The sequence below is a fragment of the Gymnoscopelus braueri genome (genome assembly GCF_963280865.1).
Source record: "Gymnoscopelus braueri genome assembly, chromosome: 6".
NCBI classification, from domain to species: domain Eukaryota; kingdom Metazoa; phylum Chordata; class Actinopteri; order Myctophiformes; family Myctophidae; genus Gymnoscopelus; species Gymnoscopelus braueri.
Window position 1 is genome coordinate 37,502,364 of NC_137607.1, and position 26,303 is coordinate 37,528,666.

Genomic DNA, 26,303 nt, shown 5'->3' on the forward strand with positions numbered 1-26,303 from the left:
TATGCATACCAAACAATGGCTTTTCACTATGCTGATCATTGATGTCGAGAGTACTGAGTTCCTGACATTAATCCATCCAAGCCTGTCCCCAGAGCCGGAGCTGTTCTCTAGAAGTCAATCCTTGGTACTGACCCTAGCAAACCTACCGCTATAAAAATAAATATTCTCAAGAGGATTTCTGGTCTGAGCTCATCCCAGAATGCTGCCTCATGTTCCAATGCATCTCATCAGACCTCCCAGTGTCTGTCTGTCCCATAGCTATGGACAGGAAGAGGACAGTATAGCCTGCCAGAGGTCAACAGATAGTGGTGAAAAAAGATGTTAATCAAAGACCTGAACCCGACTCAAACCACCCGCAGGACCTGCAGGTTGTGGGTCGACCCGTGCATCACTACTGAAGAAAGTCCCTGTCACCCCTTCAAGGATCCTGAGAGGAGGGGACAGGGGTGGAAGTCCGAGGTTCCTGCAGTTGCAGTAGGCAGTAAGAGAGCAACCGGAGAGTCCAGCAGTAAACCATCCAAGCACTCATATCATTGTCATATCATTATCACCCTACCCCACTGAGGTAGTTGTGCGGTTAGAGAGGAGATTGTTTCAATGACCCTGATTTTCAATGACTCTTCGGCCAAACAAACTTGATTCTCTACATTTTGCTGACACGTCCTCCAACAAGGAGGGGTCATTATTGGCCTAACATTTGGGAATCTTTGACACTGTCATGAGAGTGTCATTTTGAAGGTCAAAACCATATTATATTATATCACTTTGTATTCACTTTGCAAATATTTTGATATCATCCTTCCAGTAAAATCGAGAGAAACTATGTAAAAATGTATCAAGCATGATGGAATGCCTACAAACAAAAACAAACATCTGAACATAACTTTTCATTTTGCTAAAAAAAAAGAAAGAAAAAAGATTCAATGCAAATTGAATAGTAGAAATTACTTTCTTTTACCTCTGCATTGAATGAAATTCCCGTTGCTACCCCACAGAAAATATTAACTGCATGATGGCTTTTGCAGAATGAGTTGAAGTTGCCTAGATATGTGATCCTCATGATCTAAACTCTGCTCTTGGCTAATTGAATCATTCCAAACACCTGCACTATTTGTACAGCTATCCACAAAATTCATGAGTCCTTATCTGTAGCAAACAACAGACAGCGGGGGCTTCTTTTTAATCTTTCTCCATGGCTTTGCAGTGCGCATAGATGTGTTTGTGAATGACAGATGTGTAATGGTGGGTAAACACTGCTCATGGTCTTTGCTAACAGCTGTTGGGTCAGATGCCATGTGATGCCACTATGCGCTGAGAGGAAGCTGTTTGTACAGTTTGCACCGGCTCCTCTGATAACAGCGAATTATCTTCACATCCTGCCTCTATTATCCTACCTGTTACATGAGTGCGGTGTCGTCTTTTATGGCTGTCTCTGTGTATCTTACATAAAAGGTCCTATTATTGAAGTGGGGTTTCAAACAGAAATGAAGACGTGTGTGTGTGTGTGTGTGTGTGTGTGTGTGTGTGTGTGTGTGTGTGTGTGTGTGTGTGTGTGTGTGTGTGTGTGTGTGTGTGTGTGTGTGTGTGTGTGTGTGTGTGTGTGTGTGTGTGTGTGTGTGTGTGTGTGTGTGCGTGCGTGCGTGTGTGTGCAACATTTCAGCTTTATTTCTAGAACTATGTAAACGTATATTCACTTGCAAATTAACATTGGTTGTACATCAAAATTCCTCACAACATCACTCCAATACTGTACAGTTTCAAAATACAGCTACTTGAATGCACCTTATTGTCTCCGCCAGGGCGAAAGGCTTGGCGAGAGAGTATGTTTTACCCCCTGTCCGTCCGTCCGTCCGTTTGTCCGTCTGTGTGTCCGTCATTCTGTCTGTGTACAGCTAATCTCCGGCACCGTTGGCTTGCTCGCAGTGAAACTGTGCACACACCCTCCCTGGATGCCACAGCAGAACCTCTGCCCCAAATTTTTCACATGGGTATTTTATAGCGCCATCAGGAGGCCGATTTGTGCAAAACATATTTTTTGACAGTACTCCTAAAGATTTTGTCCAAAAATCCTGCAAATCGGTACACAGTATCAAACGAAATGGGTCTTTCACATTTTTCATATTCCATCCTGATTGGCTAAAAATGTCTTCCAAAGTTTGAAGGAGTGCTCCGTTTTGAACAAAATGCCTCAAATCATAAACACAGCATGCAATTTCCTTTAAATCTTCCACGCATATTTCCACTATGCCCAGGAAGAAATGCACTTGAACATTTTCAAATCAGCCTCATGGTGGCGCTATAACAGGCCGATTCGTGTTTTTACCTATAACTGCACCGATCTGTGTAAAACTTTGTAAGCGCACTCCCTAGAGGTCAAGGAAAAACCTTTGCCCTGCATTTTTCACATCTGCCTTTTATAGCGCCACCAGGAGGCCGACTTATGTAAAACACATTTTTTTATATTACTCCTTCCGATTTTATCCAAATTTCACGCACATCGGTATTCGGTACACATGATCTCTATAGTCATGTGATCAAGACGGGTGTGTTTGATTTTTCATATTCCATCCTGATTGGCTAAGATTGACATCTAAAGTTTGCAGTAGTGGCTTGTTTTGAACAAAATGCCGCAAATCATGAACGCAGCGTCCGATTGCGGTCAAACTTTGCACGCACATTCTCACTATGTTGAGGAGCAAATGTCACCCTTTTAACATTGGCCTGTTATAGCGCCACCAGCAGGTCTAATTTAGCAAAACAATTTTTTTGAACAAAATGCCTCAAATCATGAATGCAGTGTCCGATTGCCTAAGAAGAAGTGGCACCCTTTTGACATTGGCCTATTATAGCGCCACCAGGAGGCCACAAGAACCTACCTGACCTGGCGGAGACCTGTGCTCCGAGGAGCACTTTTTCTAGTTTTTGTTTTGTTTTTTAATGAAAGGTGAAGGACAAAGACTGTGCTACTGAACATCCTCCAATCAAGGCTCAAAGTTACATTGCAGTTCATACAATGAGCATCAGAAACTGTGTGTAATTGCATGTAAATGGTAAATGGTGCATTTATATAGCACATTTATCCAAAGCGCTTTACATAGATTGGAGACAGTTAGCCTTCTTCTCAATCTTCAAAGTGAAGACCAAAAAAAGCAAGATATTCACCAGTAACACTAAACATAAGATGATATCCCCCTTTATCTGGGTACTTCACTTACTGTAACTAGAATCACATAATGTAAAACAGGCACTTAGATTAACATATTGTACAATGCTCTTGTTTCCTCTTTGTGAATCACAAACCGTAATTGAGCAATTAACATTGAACACGTAATAACCTGTAAATATTCATTATTTTACTAGTGACAAGTCATTAATATTGACTTGCAGTAATTAGACCCTTTTTTACAAATGCCAACACTGATTCACTGTCTTACAGACTAAAGACACATGTCTGTGTGTGTGTGTGTGTGTGTGTGTGTGTGTGTGTGTGTGTGTGTGTGTGTGTGTGTGTGTGTGTGTGTGTGTGTGTGTGTGTGTGTGTGTGTGTGTGTGTGTGTGTGTGTCTAGTTACTAAAACAACCATTTGTTAAGGGCACACACATGCTATACTGATATTCTTATGAGTCTGAACATACTTGCTCTCCAATGTCATCTGGAGCATTGTCTACAATGTAGATGTTGTCTCCACCGCAGGGGGGCTCTGTTATGTACAGTTCACCTGTGGGACCAGCTTCATCCTCACAACCACGTACGACAGCCGCAGTGTCCCCATGGCTGGAGCTTGACTTGTGGGACGAGCTGGGGGAGTTGGTGGCACTGATCTGCACGGCGGTGGTGTCCTGCAGCGTGTGCTCGCTTGTCTCCATTTCAAAGGCGGCCGCCCCCAACCGCATCAGCCCCCAGCTCTCTCCAGCTTTAGCCTTGCCCCTGGCCATGTGTGCCGGGGGTCTTCGGCTGAACACACAACACGCCGTGAAGAAGGCCACGGCTATGAGTAGGAGCAGCGGACCAATGATGATCAACGGATTGCCAGTGGGGATGAAAGTGCCAAAGGCAAAGGCTCCCACCAGGGTGATGTTGATGCCTGCCAGCATGATGCAAAGCCCACAGGCACAGCATAGCGCTGGGGAGGGCATGCTCTGAGGCTGCAGGACATGACGTTTCCTGCTGGGAGCTTTGGTAGAAGTTCTACAATCCTTGTCAGTGACCACCATGTCTGAAGGATGGCTCTGTCCGATACAGAGAGGCTGGACAGCAGATGGACAGTCTGTAGGCTGGTCAACTCCTTACCTTACCTCAAAGGTGTAAGGATGAGCAACTGAGAGAGAAAAACAGAATAGCAACTTCATAACATTGTTGAAGCTTTCATGTTTGTTCAGTTTAGCGAGCTGTCTATTGAACTTGTATATGAACTTGCATTAGGAAACACTTTGGTTCCAAGTTTATTTCCTGTCAGCCACTGAACACTGGACAGGAAACAATCTCGGACCCAATTAGTTGTCAATGTTGAAAAGGTCTATTGCTGTTTTCTATATTCCTTTTATTATTTAGGCTTCTTGCAAATGCAAACACGTTGGTTAATTTCGAAGCAATGATAACAAATATATAAAGCCTATATTAAAGCTTTAAATATTTTTCTGTGTAGACAAAATAAATAGTGCTAAAGTACACACAAAACCACATTTAACGTCACTTCAGTCTGACTAAGCTATGTTTATGATTTCTTTTTTAAAACATAGCCAATATATATATTTTTACTTACACCAGATCAGCAGCTCCATATTGTTGTTTAATGTGTTGCCGCGTGTGTAGTCCTTTCAATTGGATCGATCCGTGGACTTCAGTTAACAGCCAGCAGGAACAGCACTGCTTCAAGCAGGTGATACAAAGACCAGAGAGGACTGCTGCTCCGCGACGCACTCACACGCTCTACTAGTGCAGATATTCAACTTGATATATCGCTAGAGGGCGCTCTTTGTATGCATATGTGGCTCTCTGATGTGACCAGCCTTGATCCAAAGTTGATACATTGGATATTAAGAGTTTGCCTACTACAAAAAGAGAAAATGGCAGGGTCCAGAATACCATATGAATATCTGCTTTGTTATCCATTACTTTTTAGCCTATTAACTCATCATTTTGTGTTGTCTACAAGTAGGGGGGGGGGGCTATTCTGGGAAACGTCCTAAGCTATTATTGTTTTTTTTACATTGTCAAACCATACATAGTGAAGCAAGCAGGATTGCTATTCCTAATGTTCCTGATGCACTTTTACATTTAAACGACTAGCTCCTGTAGTGTCATATATTTCCCACGCTTCTGTAGTGTCATTCCCTATGCTCTCTTTCTTCCTTCATCTTCATACCCTCAATTAATCAATTAAATTTATCCAGTCATGCTGTATGAGTGCTGGGGCTGAAAGCAAGAAATTGGTCAGATTCCATTCTTTTATTCTCCCTTTTCCCCCATTTGAAAACATCAGTGATAACATTTCAGAGAATATTGAACATTGTGAGAGCATTAGCCAATGTGTTGGACCTCATGAGAGCTGAGTAGCTATTTAGTCTGCATGCCAATTACTGTTTCAAACAATGCCATTAAAGACAGAGGGGCAGGCACTTTGATGATTCATAACAATAGGGAGGGGGCTTTAATATAGCCCAGTGAGTGGGATTTAATGTAGCCAGACAGTGACTGTTTTCTAATGTGTGCACTCTGACGGCAAATCACTCCATTCCTGCCTTGCTTGTGTGAAGGACCTTTGTTGCTATAGGGATGGAGTGACCATGGCAACTGGGTGAGATCGGGGATGACTTGTTGACATTATCAGGCAACAAAGTTAATAGGGTGAGAAATAAGTGGTAGACTTACATCAGTGACCCCATTAAAAAATATCCTCAAGGTGTGAGGCAATCAAGCTGACTCCAAATTAATACATCAAAAGCAAAAAGGTTACATAAAATCATAGCTCACTGTCATTCACAATGTGGTGGACTTAAAAAAAAAAAAAAAAAAGTCTTGACCTATGTCATGTCATTGGCAAAACCATTCACATACAACCATCATACATGTTCCAGTATAAAAACAAATCCCTTTGACTCCAGAATAGAATTGCCCTACCGTAAGCCTAATTTGTCATACCACTGCGTTGCTTATCGAATATCTGTTGTTTTCGGCAAATGACAGTCATATTTCAAAGTATTATAAATCAGGCTTTAGCCTACCTAGAATATAAACTATATGCAGAAACCTTTAAAGGGCACATCAATTCATCAATCAGCAAAAAGTACTTTTAGATCACATACAATCTAAAACATGTCAAAGTAATTCAGACAAGCAATACACATATCAAAACAATACACTCATTTACTGTTAGGGAAGCCTGCAAGTCTATTCTGGATGGTTCTGCATTTGTACAAAATGTGCAAAGATGTGGTGCAATTGAGGACTCTGAGGTAATTATGGTAATTATGAGGATAACATGTTAAAAAGATAAATATCAGAGGTTGAGTTCATATTTCTTGACCCAAATCTATTATTCACAGTATTGCTACATCCTTGCCATCTTTGTAAAGTAAATGGGTAACGTAGTGCAAAGAAATAACAATAAGTCATCCATAACAAATCCGGATCAGATTGCATTGAAGATGTGAAAGCTAGAAATTTCTAGTAAAGTACTAAATAATTTGATCAAATCCTGAACTTCTCAAACTCACATTGCATTCATCCACTTTCCTCATCCCAGTGCTTTCTACATACACACTTTTAGGAGAAATGCATGGCATTGCCTAATGCCTACACAACTAAAACATTAAGAAAATGGAAGAGCTAGCTTCAGATTAAGGGACAATCCAAGTCTGTGCAGAAGTAATGGACATTCCCCTCCATCCAGCATTGACTATTTCAGCCCATGTGCACTCACTCAAATCAAAATAAAGCTAGGATAAAATGAATAGGAAAACACACAAAAATGATCTCAAGTGCCTGGAAAGCAGTGCTCTTAAAGCATTCAATAACTATCCATTCAACACCGTAAAAAAACAGTAACAATTTCACAGTTTGGGATGATACAAATAAAACCTGTAAAATAATGAGAAGGACTTTCGTCAACAGTAACAGCTACATAATGTAAGATTCGTAACATTTCCCAGATTGATAATAATACGCTACTATTTGCCATCAACACAGGATTATACTGTACTGTACTGTAAGAGGCCATGTCCACAGAAAGTGCTTTTTGAGCAGAGGTGCGCTTTGGATATCATGTCCAGAGCAATTAAGCGCACAGAGCATTTATTGATGCCCGCAACGGTTCAAACCCATCAACAATGTGACATGGGTGAGCAGCCTCCTCTCCCAAAGTTGAACCATTTTCTATTTGAAGCGTTCAGGGGGCTCTGCCAAAAAACGCTGGACGCAGAGAGCGCTTAAACACGATATTCGGCACTGGGAAGAGGAGCGCTCCAGCGTATTTATCATAGGAATGCATGTCTGAAAGGTGCTGGCAGCTCAAAATACAAGGACAAGGCCCTTTATGCATTATTTTCCAAAACGTACTGTTCCTTTACTGTGTAATGCAATGAAGAATTATGGCCACAAATCCAGTATCCACCTTTAAATATAAAGTAACACTTGAAAAAAAATGGCACAAAAAAATAAATAAATAAGTGCTAACTAAACTGTTCAGCATAGTAGCCAAGGATAAAATGTTCCCTTAGTGCTCAAAGAGATGAGATTACTGGCAATACATTGGAAACAATGGAATCATACAGGAGTTAGGTAGATGACTGGTGCATTTAGTCATCATTTCCAATACTGTGTGGCTAATCCTGATGTGGATTAAAATGTTTAAATATATATAAAATTCAAATAAATAGACAGTAACTCACATGAGACAATGCAGGGGTCAGCCAGAGAACATGAAAAGTGTGTGTGTGTGTGTGTGTGTGTGTGTGTGTGTGTGTGTGTGTGTGTGTGTGTGTGTGTGTGCATACATATGTTCCACACAAACTTGCATCTCCCTTTAGAGAAGAGGAGATGCAGGAACTTGAAATCAATGGAACAAGAAACAATGGGCTATACACACAAGCTGTTAGCAGGACTACAGCTGGGGTTTCTCGTGGTTCAGTATTGGGATTTCTCATGGTCCTGTATTGGGGTTTTTCACAATTATGCACTTGTGTGTATCAGGTTGCGAGGTCCTCTGAAGCGGGCATGAAGTCCGTGGTGCGCAGGGCGTTGGACTGTGCCCGCCTGAGTGCCAGTCTGGAATTGGATGGAGGGGAGAGCCTCATGGAGCATACGATGACACTGACATCCCCCTGCTCCTTTTCCTGCTCCTCGTCATGCTGGGATAGCTGCCGGTTAAAGGCGATGGCATCAGCAGCAAACTGGGTCAGATCTTTGGTGCTGCTGTTCCTGTAATTAGAGAGCAGGGAGAAGACAAAATGTTGAGTTGTAAATACTTGATTAAAAATTTTACTCATTGGCCCATTGTTATTTGCTAGCCATGAGATAGAAACAGATGTCGGAACCGTTATTTGTTCACACCCACACCATGGATTTGTGATTGTATACCTAGTATCTAGTTATTATTTGTGCTGCTCTATAAAGAACACTAAGGAATCTGTGTTGGTATAAGTGCTTTCAAGAACAGATCCATCGCTGCGCTTGGATCTGTCGGTAGCCGTGTTGACAACGCGTGCACATTGGCGTGGGCGTGCTTTCAGATCAGGAAGCAGGCCACGCTTTACCCAATCAAATGTAGTGGGCGGGATTTACATGTGTGCTGCTCGATTCCCACTGGAAACAAACCGAAACTCATTTAATAATAGCGTCCTCGGAGCAGACAAAACCACGGAAAGTTAGTAACATTTTAACTTGCCCTTTCATCATAGAAACAAGTGGGCTTATAACCAAAACGATCCATGTTCTTTGGGAGAAATTGTGTTAAGTGTTCCGTGGAGAAATATTGTTAGTGGGAATGAAAACATAGTCGCACCACCGGAAGTGGAAGGCTGAAGGCAGACCAAAAACCCGGTTTCCCTGAGCACGGGTCCTCCGTTCAGCTCCGCCCAGAGCCAAATGAATAAGTAAAAAACAGCAGAAGGCGCTGTATTTCCTTTTTATTTGACGATGGGTTCCCAGATTGGTGCTTTATAAACATGTGTATGAGTATCAAAGCAACATCTTTTACCTTTGTAGAAAATGAGGAGTTGGAAGACCTCTCTCTGGAGCATTCTGTGGAATTGAAATCACCAAAGTGTCAATGGAAATCGGGTCTTTTGAAACCGTTTTAAACAATCACAAAATAAAACTTGCACCATGGAAAACAAAAAAGGGATGTCAGCACTGATACTGTGTATGCAAAAACTACTAGATGTTTTCTAAGAACAAACAAAAATTATCATAAACAGCAGAAATGACACATACCCCCTGCACCCAAGGGTGCATCAGGACCTGAGCAGCACTGTGACGTAAAGTGGCATCACGGACCAACAGCTTGGATATGAGGTCCTTTGCCCAATCAGAGATGTGGGCCCAGTCCTTCTCTGGAAATTCATACTTTCCCTCCTGGATACTTTCAAACAAGTGGCTCTGCAAAGAAACAATATTCCAGAATCTTTTAATCCCCGTTATAGTGTTCTTCAAATATTGGTTAAAATAACTTGCGATGGGCAATTCCCATAATTTTGTAATTTTATTGTCATTATATGGCCTAAATTAAAGGTAGGGTAAGTGATATATGTATATTTTTTTGTTAAAAAGGTTAAAGTACCATATTCTGATAATCATTGCTACAGAGCATTTGTCTCTCCAGCTCTTTAGTAAACAGAATATAGTACATTTTCAGGTAGGTGACAACATTTAAACCAATCAGGAGAGAGCACTGAAAATGCATTTTCTGTTTAATAAAGAGCTGGAGAGACATGGGAGACTCCTTTTACTGAACAAATACTCTAAAGCAATGAGTACTATCAGAATATAGAGCTATTTAACACTTATTTTAACCTAAGTAAATCACTTACCCTATCATATAGATTCATCAAATAATTGATAGATGAATTGATAATGAAATTCAATAGTTACAGTAGTTGCAGCCCAACTATATTTTAGAAGGCAATAAAATATGCGTTGAAAAGATGCTCTAATCTCTGAGCAGTAAACAGGGGTGTACTTGAGGTGGGGCGCTGCTCCACTAGAAATTTGATATATATTGTGGGTTAATAGATAGGCCTACATCAATATACAGTATATGGGGATAAACAATTAGTTTTTGCGATTTAATTTGAATGTGATGGGGTGCCTCACCATACTCAGACAAATTCCCATTCTACCTTACAAAAATCTAATCTGCAGGCATCGCTTTTTTAATACATTATAAAATATCTTCCAAGACAGGACTTTTTTGTCATGTCCAGGTTTAAGGAAACATAGGTGGAGGCTGGCTGTGTTAAGTAGGTAGTTGAGAGCGTACCTGGCAGGTCCTGCAGGTCTCTCCGCGGTCCCAGCCGCAGTCTGTGCCACAGTGACCCGTGAAGGGCGGACTGCCACTCAGCAGAATATAGAGGACGACCCCCAGACTCCACAGGTCACAGCGTTTGTCGTAAAACGAGGCCTCATCGGTGAACACTTCCACCACCTCTGGAGCCATGTACTCTGCTGAACCGCACTGAGATGAGAAGGCAAAACTAAATTAAACCACACAGTACGGTTGCCATGCTAACAAAGGATCAATCTAGGTCAAGTATCACAGTTTAATTACATCATTTATTTCATTTTGCGAAGTCTAGTTCAGCAGACAATTTGAGCTGCGCTGCTAGACATATGATACTCCCTGCAACACACTTCAAATTTTCCTCTGTAATAAGGCAGTCTATTTAACCAGTAAAAGAGAAACATTGGACAATGCACAGTCACGCCCACAGCAACAGTAGCATGGAATGGGTTACCTGCAGACCTTAAGAGCAACCTAGTTCCCATGTTTCTTTTAAATATTCCCTAAAGGGATGGTTAAGGGGGAGCAGAGTCTGGGTCTAGACTTGGTCAAATGGATTGAAATACATTGTTTCCTTGTCAAGCCTGGTGTTTTATTTTCATTTTGAAATAGTTGTATTTATATTGTTTTGTACTACTTAAAAGTTATTCAAAATACAATTACTACACATACTTTATCTTATGAACGCTGATGAGAATACAGAACTGATTTATTGTAATGGTACACAATGCAACACATTGTGTTGTATCTATGCGTAGGGGTACTATGTTGAGATCGGGGTTTTGGTACATTACCGGTGTGGTGAGCTCTGGAGTCGTTATGGGCGTATAAGCACTGCTCAGCTTCACCCCACTTCCCAAGTCAAAATCACAGATCTTCACTGGGGACACCTGAGTAGGAGGACGTGAAGAACACAATAACTATAAACTGATGAATTACTTATTTCCTGCTGATTAGTTATTGTGCTACAATAAATAATTTAGCCACAATAATAAACAGTATTTACCATTTAAGCCTGAAGCTGTCGCACAACGAAAATAGCCGATCTACAAACTCACAACACATTACAAGCTTGTAGATCTGCTATTTTTATTGTACCGAATAAATTAAGCATATAGCCTTATGTATTTTCGCCTATAACAACATGCCCAATAGAGACATCAGGGTTAATGTTGTTAATAACAATTACAAACAATCGCCATTATAATCTTACCCGATCAGTGTATTCACAAAGGATATTCTCAGGCTTGAGGTCTCTGTGGGCAATGCCTGTTGAAAAGCACAATCCACAATGAGGAAATTTTAATCCACAATGTTTGCAGGTCTGTCTCACAGGTGTAGATGATAAAGTAAGCAACATACCTTTTGTGTGGAGGAAGTCAAGAGCCTGGGCGATGTCTCTGACCACCTTGCTAGCCTCCAGCTCAGTAAAGTGCTTACGATTTTGGATGTGTGTTAGAATGGAGCCTGAGAGCAGAATTTCACTTTTAGAGAAATATAAAAGCCACTAATGGGATCATTCACATGTTATTTTGATGATGTATATTTATAAACACATTAGGAGCCTTACCTCCACGCAGTTTCTCAAACACCAAGTAAAAGCAAGTGTCATCTTCAAAAAACTGGATCAGCTCCAAAATGTTCCTGGATGAGGGACATTTACTATGAATTACAATGTGCTTTTCACGAGTGAAGGACATTTAATATGAATTTCAATGAGCCGTTCATGAATGAGGGACATTTACTATCAATTGCAATGGGCCGTTTATGGAATATCGCTGTTCATCCTCAGGGTGACGACAAGAACACACACCTGTTTCCTTGACATTGGTAAAGTGTCTCCACTTCTCGGAAGACCCTGCCGCGACTGTGGCCTGCACTCTTCTCTATGATCTATGCAAATAGAAATGGAGGTATTACAATTTATGCATTTAGCATATACTTTCCAAAACAAGGATGATAGTCCTAATCATCAAGCATGCTTTTAACCCCATAGCAGTAAGTGGAAATACAGTGGACACATCGAAATCACCTAAACACAAATCACTTTGTATGGTTTGAACGAAGCCTTGAACTTCTTTTTAAATCCTTCACAATTAATCAGGCCTGAGCTATATAAGGCTACCCATAGTAGTGGTAATATGTTGAGAGAATAATATTTATTGACAAGGACTTCTTTGTAGACTTTTTTCCAATAGTGTTTGATTTCACAGCATGGCTCAGACGGGGCCAGATGTTTGTAGTACACGTCCCTACAAAAGTAGACCAATCAAGCAAAAATACACAGCTTAGCTGATGCTGCTACTGTACAGTACACCAACCACAGTCCCAACAAAAGTTTATAAAGTACAGTGTTCAAATCACATTATTGTCTACAAGCCAGAGTAACCAGTACATTCCCAAAATTCACAAGGCATCTTCACCGTTCTGTCAGCCAACATTGATTTGGTGGCTCTTGGTCACTTGAAATTTCCCACTCTGATTTTAAGAATTATTGTGGTTGTCTTGAATGACATTTTTAAGAATCCAGTGAAATATGCAAAAGCAAAGCTGATATTGCAAAGTCTAACTTACCTTTACAGCATACTCCTGGCCATTCTGGAGGCTTATGCATCCTTGGACTTTGGCGTATGCACCCTGACCCAGCATCTCATCTGTCAGCTTGTATAGGTCTGGGGGAAAACATTACATCCTGTAAGTCTGCAGCAGGTGTCTCACATCATGCAAGCATGATCAAGTTATTCCATTTAGCTACGTTTCTAATCTGATCATTTGTGAGTCATTACCATCAAAAGTGCCTGTAAAGCTGTCCGTTGCTCTTGTTCTCTTCTTCTTCCTTCTCTTAGCTGCATCTGGGATGTTCAGAGGCTGACTTTTCTCCATCTCTGTACAAATTTAAGAGCCCGGTGTGCACATGCATGCAAAATAAGTGAGTATTAAAGATACATTTTGCCGATTTTGAACCTAAATCCAATTGACCCGCCCGTGGTTGTACCCCTCTTCGCACCCATTGGTTGCCGTTTCTTGGTTGGACAAAAGTCCTTTCTCTCCATCCACTACCATTGAAATAACGTTTTGTCAGTTGCTTCGTATTGATATTCAGTGAATTCTTATTTTAAACTTGGTCTCAGTAAAAAGGAACATCTCAGGTGCAGTATAAATTTTGTTTTTAAATGTTTTAGCAAATTCAACATAAACAACCATAAGGCGGAACCAGGGCAGAACAAGGCAGAAAGAGCCTGCTGGTTAGTCAGTCAGGGATCTATCAGAAGGCTGACAATGGGTCAATTGTTCTGATGTGAGGAGATCAATAATAGTGTGGCAAAAAATATCCAATGTCTTCTGTGTATTTTTGTGTCATCAGGCAGGCCTACATACGCCTGATGATGTGAAACGAATAATTTTATGTCATTTCGTGACGTCAAAATGTTGCGGAGAAATACACAGAAAACATAGGGTATTATTTTTTGCCACACTATCAATGATCTCCTAAAAAAGTTTCCCTTTAACAAATCCACGCATCATATACATGTTAGTACAGCACCTGGCAAAAATTACATTGATAACAGACAGCCCATGGCTGACAGTACCTGCTTGGCCTTGAGAGAGGTGCTGTCTCTCCTCTGTGGCCGTCCCGTTCTGCTGGATCCCCTCACAGCTCTCACCCACTTGGCCCACAGCCAGCGTGCTACTCTGTAACAGTGAGGAAGAGGCAGAGCGAGGGACGGAGGGAGGGAAAGTACGAGAGGGGCCAGAAATATCATGTGGTGGGTTTGGAAAGGGAGAGAAAGGACGAGAGAGAGAAGGAACAAAGTTAAAATATCAGTGCAACACAATGACTTTCAAAATCAAGTCATAGCTTACAGCTACCACTCAGTATAAGTTATAACAACTCTCAATTATTTTAAAAATCAAAGCTGAAGACTTTTGTTTGCTGTTGTCCATTTGTGTTTTTTGATTCATCACTTGTGCTGCTGTAACTTTATTCTCATATTTGTTTTTAGCTTTTCTATTGTCTTAACTCTTTAAAAAAGATTTGTTATGTATTCAAATGTCCTTTTATAATATGTTTCCTTTACAGTTTGCCTTAATGTTCTTAATGTTTTGTGTAAAGCACTTTGAATTGCCTTGTTTAAATGTGCTATACAAATAAACTTGCCTTGACATGGCCCACTTTGGATAAAAAACAAATGCCCCACTGACCCATATAATTGTCCCACGGTTACTTTACTTTCCCTATGGCAACCTGCCAAAAACAGTGGCGTGGTACATGAATTAATAGGAATACTGACGTAGGCCCCATCTGTCCTTGGATATTCCCAACAGCCGTCATACAAACACTGATAGTGCATGAGTCACGACTCACAGATCACAGATAGGCAACTTCCGCATTTCAAAGAAGATAAACTTGGTTACTGGCACCAGAGGCTATTCTATGTCATGAGATTATCTGACACAACAAACAAGATGAAAGCTTACAGGAAGTTACAAATTTACTGGACAAAACCACAATGTTTAACAGTGTACAAACATTGAGACTACCTGGAGAGAGTGCTGGAAGGCTTGCAGCTCGGCCATAGTCCTCTGTCTCACCATATCTGCCAACTGAAATTCACACATTTCAGTCATTTACAAGTGTGGGCAGGGCAACATGTACGTTATACATCAGCTCAGAGTGACAGCAAAGAATTTGAGCAATGAAGAGACTTTACTAGGTGTAACAGCCACTTTCAAGTGCAAGTTTCCACATGTAGTAATCATTACTTTACACACATTTGCTCTCACAAAGTGTGCACTTGATATTTTGTTTTGTTAATTCTAGATGTTGATCACTTTCTTGTACATTTTTTATTTTTTATTCATTTATTGTATTGTGAACTATAAATATTTCACATCCTTGTATTTATTCTATTAATAATCTGTGGTGTATGGTAATATGGGGTGGGGAGCAATGAGGTTATTTGCAGTCACCCCGGAAAATATCCCTCTTCTTCACAGTCTAGTGTTGGCAGGGGTATGGTAATGTAACATCAGCTAAACGAATTCCACATAGCAGCTTGAGTAAGGACTAACTCCATCTCTTCCTCATTTTGGTTCCGGCTGGGGTTGCAAACTACCAGAAAATTCTAATAATTATTTCCAAGAAAAATAAGGGACGCCCAGAAAAATATAAATTCTAACTGTATATAAGTTTACCACTTGAACCCCAGTATCCATATTCTAATCTGGGGGGGACATTAGCCAAAGATAAACGATCTACAAGGTCACAACGTGTTGGGAGCATATAGATCGGCTATTTTTGGCAAAGAGATTTGGTGTAGACAGAAATGGCAGTCCAAGCACAGTACAGACAACTCAGGTCCAGTTTACTTAAGTCTAGAGGGCCAACCATAGGGGCCAACCTGTACCATTCTTTGAGACACACATCCGGGTTTTTGACCAATAAGCACCTTTGTTTGGCCCGAATTCTGGACAGCTGACGGTTTTTCGGGCTAAACAAATGCATCACGTGATGTTGACCCCCCTCCCATATTCGCTCATACTAGGACATGACGTACTGTATGTGTAGGCAGAAGAATAGTATGTATATGAGCCTTTTAAACCTGTAAGGTGTGTCATTTATTGATTCCCAAAAATAAGTAACTGTGTCCCTTATCAGTTCACTGAGGGACGATTTCTTATCTACCCTAGCTCCAACTGTGGTGGTTGTGATTAAATTATTCCAGTTCAAGATTCAAGTTCAGATTGGAATTGAATGTTGATTTAATTTAACCTGGAATGTTAGTTTGAAGGAGAAAAATAATAATAATAATAATGAAACATGTAAATTGGTGTACAAATGTAACCAATGTACCCGTTGGACAATCCAAGTTCAACGTTTTGCTGTGCATCAGCAACAGCTCTCAGTGGAAGTCATTCATTCCTGAAGTTCAGTATGCTGTAGTCAGCACATCTAGCCTACTGTTTTGCAGCTTCACTAGAAAACACCACAGTGCAACTTTTTCGGACAGATAACGTTATATTAAGTGTCGTCAGCTGTATTTATCTGTAACTGACTCTAATCGGACAATCAAAGCCAGTCTTATGTCAGCCAGTCTTATGTCAGTGACCCGTTAGCACAACAATGCTAACATGCTAGGGAACAACGCTAGCTTGTGTAAGCAATGCAGCAGTAAACCGTGTTTTACGTCCATTAAACCACATTACAAGACAAGGACTTAAAATAAATACACTATATCATTAGCAAACGTCACTTGCTAGCAACGTTAGCCAGCAATATTCACATGCCATATCAATAATTGGCTAACATAAACGCTTCAAGCTAAAACGTTAAATAAAAGTTATCACCCACAGAGTTTAACTTACTTAGTGTTAATATAATAAAGAATAAACAATAACGAAAGTCGTCTAACCTTGAATGTGTGTCCAAACTGGCCAAAATCTTCAGTCATTAAAGCCATCTGGTGGAGTGGAGCGGCTGATGAAAGTATTTCATGAACAACACAACGATGAGGAGGGAAAGTACATAAACACATACAAGTCACGCCCACCCACTGCACGCCCCGCCCACCTGCTACACGCTCACCGCTGCCATTGGCTGAAAATGCCCCAGATATACTCCGTTGCACGACGGCGTCGCGCGTCGAAAATAGCAGATGTACAAGCTCACAACGCGCCACATTCGCTAGCGTTGTGAGCTTGTAGATTTGCTATTTTCGAGCTAAGGCTTAAAAAAAAAAAAATCTTCAACGTCACTCTCTTTATCACGCCCCCACTCTCCAGGGGAATATTTTTGACATGACCATGATACCCATTATTAAATATGTATTCATTCATTGACGCCAGCTAACCACATTAAAGCACTGGTTCTCAACTTTTTTAATTTCAAGGACCACCATTTTTTATACAATGTTTATCTCTGGTACTCTCTGGTAATCTACACTGTAAACTCCTCAGGATCAATGAAAGTGTAACCAAATGGACCCATTTGATTCAATTTTGTGCACTCTCTGAATACAGACCAGAACGGTCCATTTGGATACTAATACTAACTACCCCTGGGGGTCTCCGGGTCCGGACCCTGTTGTGTTGTACCACTGACATGATATTTCATCAGACAAAAAAAGAGGCGGAACTTTCGCGGTCCCTGTCTACTTTTAGTTTGTTCTAGAATGAGCTGGCAGTCTCTTGCCTTGGAACAGTCTCTTGATATCATACTAGATATAATACGGCCTTGAAACATAAGCAGCTCTGTTAAAAAAACAAAATAAATGAATATCCCCTCTATTTATCTTGTTGATATATTTTCTTCCGTACTGAGAGGCAGTTTGGGAAAACAAGGTACATTTATATCTTAAGGCACCTCAAGGTGTAATGACATTCTATTTTTTTTGCCTGAATTTCTGTCTATCAAAAGATCAAACTAGAAAGGAAGGTATGCCTATCAAGGAAAACACAACTTTTGACTCAACAAAATAAGGCTCAATATAAAAAAGTAAAAAACAAGAAAAGACATTAACAATAAGACATGCACAGAGAACAGACAAATCGATATAAAAAGAAAGTATGGTTAATACAGACAGTCCTAAAATGCTGAACATTATCAAAGCATCACAATGATGCAAGACAAGATATCTTAAGGGGCCACTTTCAGTCTGAACATGGCTGAAAGTAACACACGTGTGTTAAGATGAACATAGTGAAAATCTGTAAACTTGGAAAAGCACCATCACAGCTCAAATCCTTTAATTGTCCTTTGCTTTGAGCAATTGGTGTCGAAGCTGATGATTTGTCAAGAGGCTCAGGGAATGTAGAAATGTAAACTCCATTGTCCAAGTGGTTCACTTTAATTACATATCTTCTCTGTCATCGCTTTCTGTAGGAACAGAAGACAGAACAAAACAACAAAAACATATCCAGTTAGTAGTGATTATTATGAAATACTACATTTTCAAAGATGATGACAAGTAGCCACTTATTTTGTTATCATGAGAAATATAATTGAAGCTGTTCCCACAACTAAAAATAAGATTCTATAAGAGAGGTAGGAAAACAAAATAGAGTTGCGTCGTGTTGTTGTGTCTACAAGATTTATCTTTCCCCAGACTATAGACATGACTGTCCCATTAGGGTTTAATTTTGCCTAGGGAATTGCATAACCTGTGGCTCATAATGATGATAGCCAAGGCTTTTTATTGACGCTTGGAGCTCCATTATCCAGCTGCGCCAACGTAGTAACACACTGGTTGTCAACGTGGGGTCCGGGGACCCCCAGGTGTCCTTGAAGGGTCCCAGCTAAATGATTTATAGGAACCAAATGGACGCTTACGGTTCTGTAACTCTGAGTGTGTACACATGTCCACAAAAGAGAGCTTTTTACAGTGATCAAGCAAAAACATTTTTATCTGGGGACTACATTGGGACCCTCCCCCTCCCCCAAAACAACCCCATTTTACAGTAGTTAACAGGCTTATGCTATGATCAATCATCATCAACATCCTTTAATTTTTTAATTTACATAATTATTTTTAGCAATGTTAATACTGTACCACAGTATGTGCCAAAGGGACAGTCAAAGAAGCATCCTTATATTATAATTACCTTCATATGAAAACTGTTTGGTAATGTGTTTTATGGCACACACAGTGTGACTCAGTAATCATCCAGTTTCTCAGGCTTTAACACATGCATGAACAGACATAGTTCTTTGTGACGTGTGGTCGCACTAAGGAGCTTGTTCTGTGATGTGATGTGAAAACGACACCAAGTACAACTCAGTTAAGAGAAGTTACATGTAAAGCGTCTGAGTATGTAGAAAAACGCTATTTAAATCTGAGATATATTATTATCATTATTATCATTATTACATTGGTTGAATTTCTTATTTTTTTGTGGGGTATTGAATCATGGGAGGGCTATTGATGACATCCCATACAAAACTCTCATCCAATGACCTCTACATTGATCACCCATCTTCAGAGGTGGAAGAAGTATTCAAATCCTTTACTTAAAATTAAAGTACCAATAAAAATAGATTTTTAAGTCCCACTTCAAATCAATCAGATTATTACAAGTAAAAGTATTACAAGTATAAGTCCTGAATCCTACTTAAGTAAAAGTACATAGGTATGAGCAGCAAATGTACATAACATACAACAATAATTCTAGAGTTTTGTTGAGCCAAAAAGATTTTTACAATATTTTTATTCCACACCTTTGAAAGCTCTTTTATTCCACACCTTTTTAAAAGCTCTGTGGATGATGGGTTCTTTTACTTTTGTTATTCGTTTTATGCAAAAAATTCTATATATGCTTTAAATACAGTACTTGAATAAATGTATTTAATTACTTTCTTTCCACCACTCCCGATCTTAACCCCTACACCTCTAAAGTGTAGGTGTACTATTGATTTCATGTTTCTGTTTATCTCTGCTACCCTACACACACATTTACACTCAATGTACCACAACAGAAATCAGCTCTGAGATCTGAGCTCTTTTTGACAGATCAATGAATGAGTCAGTCAATCAATCAATCAATCAATCACTCAATCACTCAATCACTCAAAAAAGGTCTCACTAAACTCACCAGGGGCTCAAGTTCGGAGTTCTCAATGAGGCTGAACTCCGAGATGAAGAAGTAGTAGTGCTTGTAACAGGTGTTGATGTGGGCTTCAGCTCCCATACTGCAGATGCTGTCGAAGTGATGGATGTACACGTGGACAAAGACACGAAAGAGACGGCTTAGGATCTTCTTGCACACCTGCTGGAAGTTCTTGGGGAAAGGAACACCTGTACAGCAGTGCAAAGGAAGGAAGAACCTGTCAGCAATGTTTGGCGTGAACAGTAATTAAGTACATTTACTTGAGTATGAGTACTGTACTTTAATAATGTTTTTGAGTATCTGTACTTTACTTGAGTATTTGTATTTTTGATACTTATGGCTTTCACTCCAATACATTTCAAAGACAAATATTGTACTTTTGACTCCACTGCATTCCTAGGAAGGTGAAAAGGTACATTATGAATAAACCACTTAAGCCTTATTTAATATATTTCCCCAAAATATCAATAATAGTGAAAATAGCATTGAGCTTGAAGATTTGGTATTATTTTTTTTAAACATCTTTACACTTTGGGGGGGATATTATTATTTTTTTGAATAATTACATATATTTTTTAAAAGCACTTTAACTTAACACATTGGGTGCCAGAGGTTTATTAAAATATTATACGTTGAGTGCCAGCATTTCTTCCATCCACTTGCGTTATACATTTCGTGCTGTGAGAAGCCCCGACGCGGAAATGCATGTAAACAAAGCGTGCGTGCGAGACGGCGGAGGGTCCCGACTAACGCCTGGAACAATAATATTTCCAACGCGACCCTCCATTGCAGCGTGATCGCCGATCGAAAACGGCTCGTTTCCACCACATTAAAAAGAAATGGAGATATTAAGCTTTTAATCAAGGAGATAACATTGAAAACGCCGACCGGAAGGATTTTTGACATGGAGCCACATCCAGCCTCTTCTTCTCAGAAACTGCTTGGGTGATGTCAAAGTTTCGTTTTAGCGCCCCACGTGGCCCACATGTATAAAAATAGAATTGGGTCAAAAACGGTCCGGACCGTTTTCGGCACTTCTCGTTTGGACCCTCAAAAACGGTCCGGACCGTTTTTGGCATTCAATGTGTTAAGTACACACATTTGACAGAGCAACTTTCATTCACATAGTTGAGTAATATTTGACCAGGAGTACCTATACTTTGACTGGAGTTGAGTACTTTATTCACTACTGGATCTGAGGCATAACCACAGTGCCATTATGGGTCATAATTACAATTCAACTTATGAATATTTAATGTGATTCCTCTTCTATCATGCTTGCAGCACCAGGGGGCAATCAGTGTCTGATAGAATAATCTGACTTCACTTGTGTGAATGGAGTGTAGCTTATTGTTATTGCATCACACATAATACACTATGTAATGTACAGATGATGCATGATGTGAATAATACATTCTCTGTAATAAATACAGGCTGTCATTTACAGCGTTGATGAGATACAATCGGCTCATTCATCCATTCAAACGCTCATCTAAATGTCTCTCTGGTTGTAATTAACCTTTATTTGAACTGCTGCTGTTTCACTTTACGAGGCAGAATAGGACACACTTATACGTATGTGAATATAACACAATGTACTGTACGCACAATGTAAAATACTCAATGTTAATTTAACTCTGATGTTGTTCAAGTTAACTTCAGAGTTATGTCAACACTAAAGATTTTACTATGCATACATAAAAGACAATCATCGGTTGGATATACAGTACACTCTGGCAACAATTTTTGTACATTAAATGTGCTCAATTTTAAGGGATTCACACACACCTACTCTAGTGGGGAAGATGTCCTCATTGTTGATCAGTGACTCTATCCAGTCCATCATTAGGTTCATGTACTTGAGGGCAGGCAGTTTAGTGGGTTTCCTGTAGTCATCCCCATCCTGCCACCTGTACTCGTACCGCAGACCCCCGGACATGATGGGGCAGGTGCGCTCCGTGCAGAACTCGCTTACCGTGCCATAGATAAGGTTAATGCGGTTGAAGAAGTCCACCACGTGCACAGCGATCCAGTCATTAATATTCTCACCCTCTGGCAGCTGAACCACCTTCCTCAGGTCCAGCCCGGACTTAAGCGAGGCCTGGGCCTTCTTGTACAATTCAAAGCGTTGGGTGCCGGGCTCAAACCTCTTCCGAGGCCTGAAGGTTTTGTCTTTGCTGAAGACTTGTCCAAGGCAGAGCGCCATTGACTTAATTGTGGCCCAGGAGATGAGGGGTATGTTTAGTTAGAGTTTTGAGAACGGGCACGTTTCCTGAGAAAGGGTTCAAACCAGATCCGGCACTGAAGTCAGTTCACATGGGGTTGAAGTTGTAGAAGGGTTCAGATTACAGAGAGTTCTTATTTTAAGTTGCTGCATCCGTCTCTGTGGAAAAGAAACAAAACAAGGACAGGTCAGGAGAGGTCACAGGATTGTTTCTCCCTTGTCAATTCATGGCTTTGTCATGGCCAGCAGACACGGATCAGGCTTCATGGCCAAAAAAATGGCTGAATCATAGTTGCAATGCATAAACAACATTGTCAGATTGTATACATGGGGAAAGCTTGCCTGATTTGATAAGCAAAGGCTGTTGATATGTACCGTATCAACAGCCTATCAGGACCATAACAGGACCATATCAGCCATTTTGACATTTGGGTCCTTTGTCACTCTTCCTTTGATAGGATTTCATTCCTCAAAACTGTTTTTTAAACATGTTTATTTTCTGTTATAGAGCTATATCTGCCTATATATGATTGTTATTGAAGTCTGATGCCTCTCAAAACACACAATTCACACAGTTCACTGCAAAAATGTTGAATTTGCTTGTTCTCTAAATAGCTTGTAAGTAGTAAGTAGCTTGCACTGCCATGCTCTGCGAAACCAAAGTTCCCTTGACCATCACAAGACTCTCAATTGCCACCTGGAGCTGGAAATAGCCACAGTGTGATTTAATAGTCAAATCAGATCAGTAGAGATATTCAATTGTAATTGAGGGAACATGCTGATAGCATGCTGCAGCTCACTGGAGACTAAACCAAACTAAAACTAAAGTCTTTAAACGGGGTGTAAATGAAATTTCTTTGTTAAAATAAGTGCTAAATATCTCTATGTTAAAATAGTAATCATTGCTGTAGTGTGTTTGTTCAGCAACATGGGTCTCCTCTTATCTTCAGCTCTTTAGTAAACAGATAATACATGTTCAGGTCAGGATACCATTTATCCAGTTAGGAGATGGACCTCACAGGATACAGGATAAACAAATGAAATTGGAAGTGATGAAACCAAAAATGAGCAGACAAATTCACACTACAATTCTACATGTTCTTTTTGCGGGGTTCTGTCTCCTGATTGGATAAAATTACAAAGTGTCCTGATCTGAAAATGAATTTTCTGTTTTCTATATAGCTGGAGAGATTGGGAGACCCCTGTTACTGAACAAACACTCTATAGCAAAGATTATTATCGGAATACAGAGCTTTAACTTTTAAGTGATTAAGTGGCCATATCATGATATACCACAGTAGTTCTACTCAGACCCAACACTTTCGATTTCAATCAGAGCATTGAGGAATAAAGGTGGTCAATATGCACCACCTTTAGCACCACCTCAAGTTCAAACATCTCACTTCAATTATTGATCATGACACTGACCTGGCAATATATACAGTACAGAGGGAAAAAACACTGAGTGTGACACAGCTGATATATAAATCACATCTATTAACTCTCTGGAAGGTAATTTATTTACTAGGGACTACAATGATACCCTTCTCAATGGTGTTGACATTTTGACGTCAATCAAATATTAACAGTGGCCAAGAGGTTATGAGATCAAACGACTTGATTATCGTGAAGGTGAAAGAAATTTATATTAGTACCTGAACAGTAATTGAAGAGGTTTAAATGGGATCAAGTGGTGAGACATACCTTGAAAGTCACAATTGCCAAACTATGATAAATATATCATATATATAAAAGGTATAATGGCAGGCGATGTACTATATTATAGTTACAGTAGTAACTTCAGTATATAATTTAGGCTAATATTGAAAGATCACAAATGAATAGTGGCTTTCAGTCCTGTATTGTAGTTAACAGAATTATACAGTACCACATAAGGCCTTACAGTTTGATAATGCACTCTCGTGATAGTGGTTTTGATGTGACACTACGACTGCAGATCCACATTTGTGTCCCGTGTCCTGTTTCAAACAGCTGGACTGTACACTTCCTGTTTTGCTAAGGTTTCAGACATTCAAATCACCACGAGTTTAGTGTATGTTCATTCTGTAGTTTAAACACAGATACAGACACGGAGGGATTGCATTGAGGTTTGAAGTTTGATTCCAGTCAAAGAAACCACACATTAGAATCACAGGTTCAAACCAGTATACATCCATGGTCTGGAAGGGGATCACTAGTTAGATTGGATTGAGTTGAGCTATTATTTGATATACTGTAGACAGAATTTGGTGTGCAATGGAGGTATACTCCCTAGCTGTCAAAACGTTTCATAGTCTGCTGGGTGCATGTGGAATATTCACCAGGATCTCACCAGTGGGGGAGCATGAGTAGCCTATGTGGTCACGAGACAGCTACAAATATGAGTAGCCTATAAAGAAACACAGGGAATGGATAACTAGTTCTGTTCCAGGGGGTCCCCAACTAAATTATTGATCATTAGGAACTAAATGGACCGTTGCAGATCTATAACTCTGAGTGTACATATGGAACCATATGGACCCTTATATTGGGTCCATTTGTACACTCTCATAGTTAAATTAACACCCTGAATTTGACTGTGTACACTTAGGAAATCGATTGATTATGGAAGACCCACAGATCAGAGTAAAATGATCATGGGAGATAGAGTTACTTTCACTTTGACTACTTGGCATGCATGCCTCAGCAGCCCCAGACTGAAGCATGTCTGAGCACGTACGAGAGTTGGCAGCCCATCTGTGCATAGTTTCATTAGTTAGAATTTGGTCATCATGACACTGAAACACAACAATGCTGCTTTCAAGATCCTACACAAAAATGTGAGAGAGCGAGAGAAGAAGAATAAGGAGAGAGTGAGAGAGACAGAGAGAGAGAGACAGAGAGGGAGAGAGACAGAGAGAGTGAGGGAGAGGGTGAGAGACAGACAGACAGACAGACAGACAGACAGACAGACAGAGTAAGAAAAGAAAGACGCTTGTACAGCAAACACACAGTGTGCAGATCCCAAAATGTGCAACAAAGGGAGAGGCTGAGAAAGAAAAAAAAGAGGTTACTGAATGGGTGGAAAATAAAATCTCTCCACTGTACCTGGCCGGAATCCCAGAGCGGGGGGCTCGGAATGTGGTGAGGGATTGTGAGGAAAGCCAGGGAGAATTCCGTTGTGAGACCCCTTGACTTTAAACTCCCTGCTCAGTCCCTTTCCAGTTCCTTTGGTAACGCTGACTCCTTCCCCCGGCCACTAACAGCGACACAGAGGCTCCAACTTCTCTCAGCACAACACAGCGGAGACACAAAAAAAAGTGGAAAGAGGAGGAGGGGTGGGGGGTGCGGGGGGGCTGTGTGTGTGTGTAGAGAAAGAAGTTGTTTGGCTTCTCTTCCTGTAGATGATGTCACATCCTTACTTTGTCTGCTTAGGCCCCTGCTGTCTATCTATCCCTGTGTGTGTGTGTGTGTGTGTGTGTGTGTGTGTGTGTGTGTGTGTGTGTGTGTGTGTGTGGGTGGGTGGGTGTGTGGGTGGGTGGGTGTGTGTGCGTGTGTGTGTGTGTGTGTGTGAGACTGTGTGTCTGTGTCTTTATGTGGGTGTGAGTATGGAGGACCTATAAATCGACAGGGGAGGTTCCAGAAATATATAGGGGTGGGAGCAGGCAGGCCTTTACAGATCCCTCTTTCTCTCTCTCTCTCTCTCTCTCTCTCTCTCTCTCTCTCTCTCTCTCTCTCTCTCTCTCTCTCTCTCTGTCTCTCTGCCCTCCCACCATGCCTCTCCTTCTTTTCTTCTACTGTAGTTGTTCTTCCCCCTTTCTTCTTATCCTGTATGGAAGACAAACCAGCCTTACTTGCGCCACAAAACCCTGTCCCTCTGGGCGAAAGCCCTAAGCAAACAACCCAAATCCTGAGTACCAGTTTAACTCTGAGAGTGCAAGGGTCCCAGTTTTACACTCTCAGAGTTAAACTGACGCTCAGGATTTCACGGTGTTCTTA

At 40.6% G+C, this 26,303-nt stretch overlaps 2 protein-coding genes across 3 annotated transcripts; both read right to left on the reverse strand.

Moving 5' to 3' along the window:
- Nucleotides 1-5,451: 5,451 nt before the first annotated feature.
- On the reverse strand, nucleotides 5,452-17,015 carry mknk1 (MAPK interacting serine/threonine kinase 1). Of its 2 annotated transcripts, XM_080431034.1 has the most exons (14): nucleotides 16,912-17,015; nucleotides 15,041-15,103; nucleotides 14,089-14,191; nucleotides 13,285-13,383; nucleotides 13,073-13,170; nucleotides 12,312-12,391; nucleotides 12,069-12,142; nucleotides 11,861-11,965; nucleotides 11,712-11,767; nucleotides 11,293-11,388; nucleotides 10,478-10,672; nucleotides 9,433-9,597; nucleotides 9,197-9,240; nucleotides 5,452-8,418 (listed from the first exon to the last, which is right to left on the reverse strand). In XM_080431034.1, exons 1-14 carry the CDS (start codon nucleotides 16,957-16,959, stop codon nucleotides 8,187-8,189), a joined length of 1,458 nt encoding a protein of 485 aa, XP_080287160.1. In that variant the 5' UTR covers nucleotides 16,960-17,015; the 3' UTR covers nucleotides 5,452-8,186. The 2 variants fall into 2 exon arrangements, with proteins under 2 accessions (XP_080287160.1, XP_080287159.1); XM_080431033.1 differs by having other exon boundaries at nucleotides 11,712-11,965.
- A 1,035-nt stretch (nucleotides 17,016-18,050) lies between these two features.
- Nucleotides 18,051-25,781, reverse strand: mob3c (MOB kinase activator 3C). Its single transcript, XM_080430226.1, has 4 exons — nucleotides 25,413-25,781; nucleotides 21,890-22,484; nucleotides 20,087-20,289; nucleotides 18,051-18,374 (listed from the first exon to the last, which is right to left on the reverse strand). The coding sequence occupies exons 2-4, from the start codon at nucleotides 22,305-22,307 to the stop codon at nucleotides 18,345-18,347; spliced, it is 651 nt and encodes a 216-aa protein (XP_080286352.1). The 5' UTR covers nucleotides 22,308-22,484; nucleotides 25,413-25,781; the 3' UTR covers nucleotides 18,051-18,344.
- Nucleotides 25,782-26,303: the final 522 nt, after the last annotated feature.

Coding starts and splice junctions, on each gene's coding strand:
- mknk1 (XM_080431033.1), bottom strand. CDS start 16,959: ATGGCTTTAATGACTGAAGATTTTGGCCAGTTTGGACACACATTCAAG. Junction 13,171..13,284: donor CTTTACAGGCACTTTTGATG/GTAATGACTCAC, acceptor GTTTTCCCCCAG/ACCTATACAAGCTGACAGAT. Junction 12,392..13,072: donor GCCAGGAGTATGCTGTAAAG/GTAAGTTAGACT, acceptor CTATTTGCATAG/ATCATAGAGAAGAGTGCAGG.
- mob3c (XM_080430226.1), bottom strand. CDS start 22,307: ATGGCGCTCTGCCTTGGACAAGTCTTCAGCAAAGACAAAACCTTCAGG. Junction 20,290..21,889: donor CATCTTCCCCACTAGAGTAG/GTGTGTGTGAAT, acceptor ACTGCTGTACAG/GTGTTCCTTTCCCCAAGAAC. Junction 18,375..20,086: donor ACTCCGAACTTGAGCCCCTG/GTGAGTTTAGTG, acceptor CTGTTCCTACAG/AAAGCGATGACAGAGAAGAT.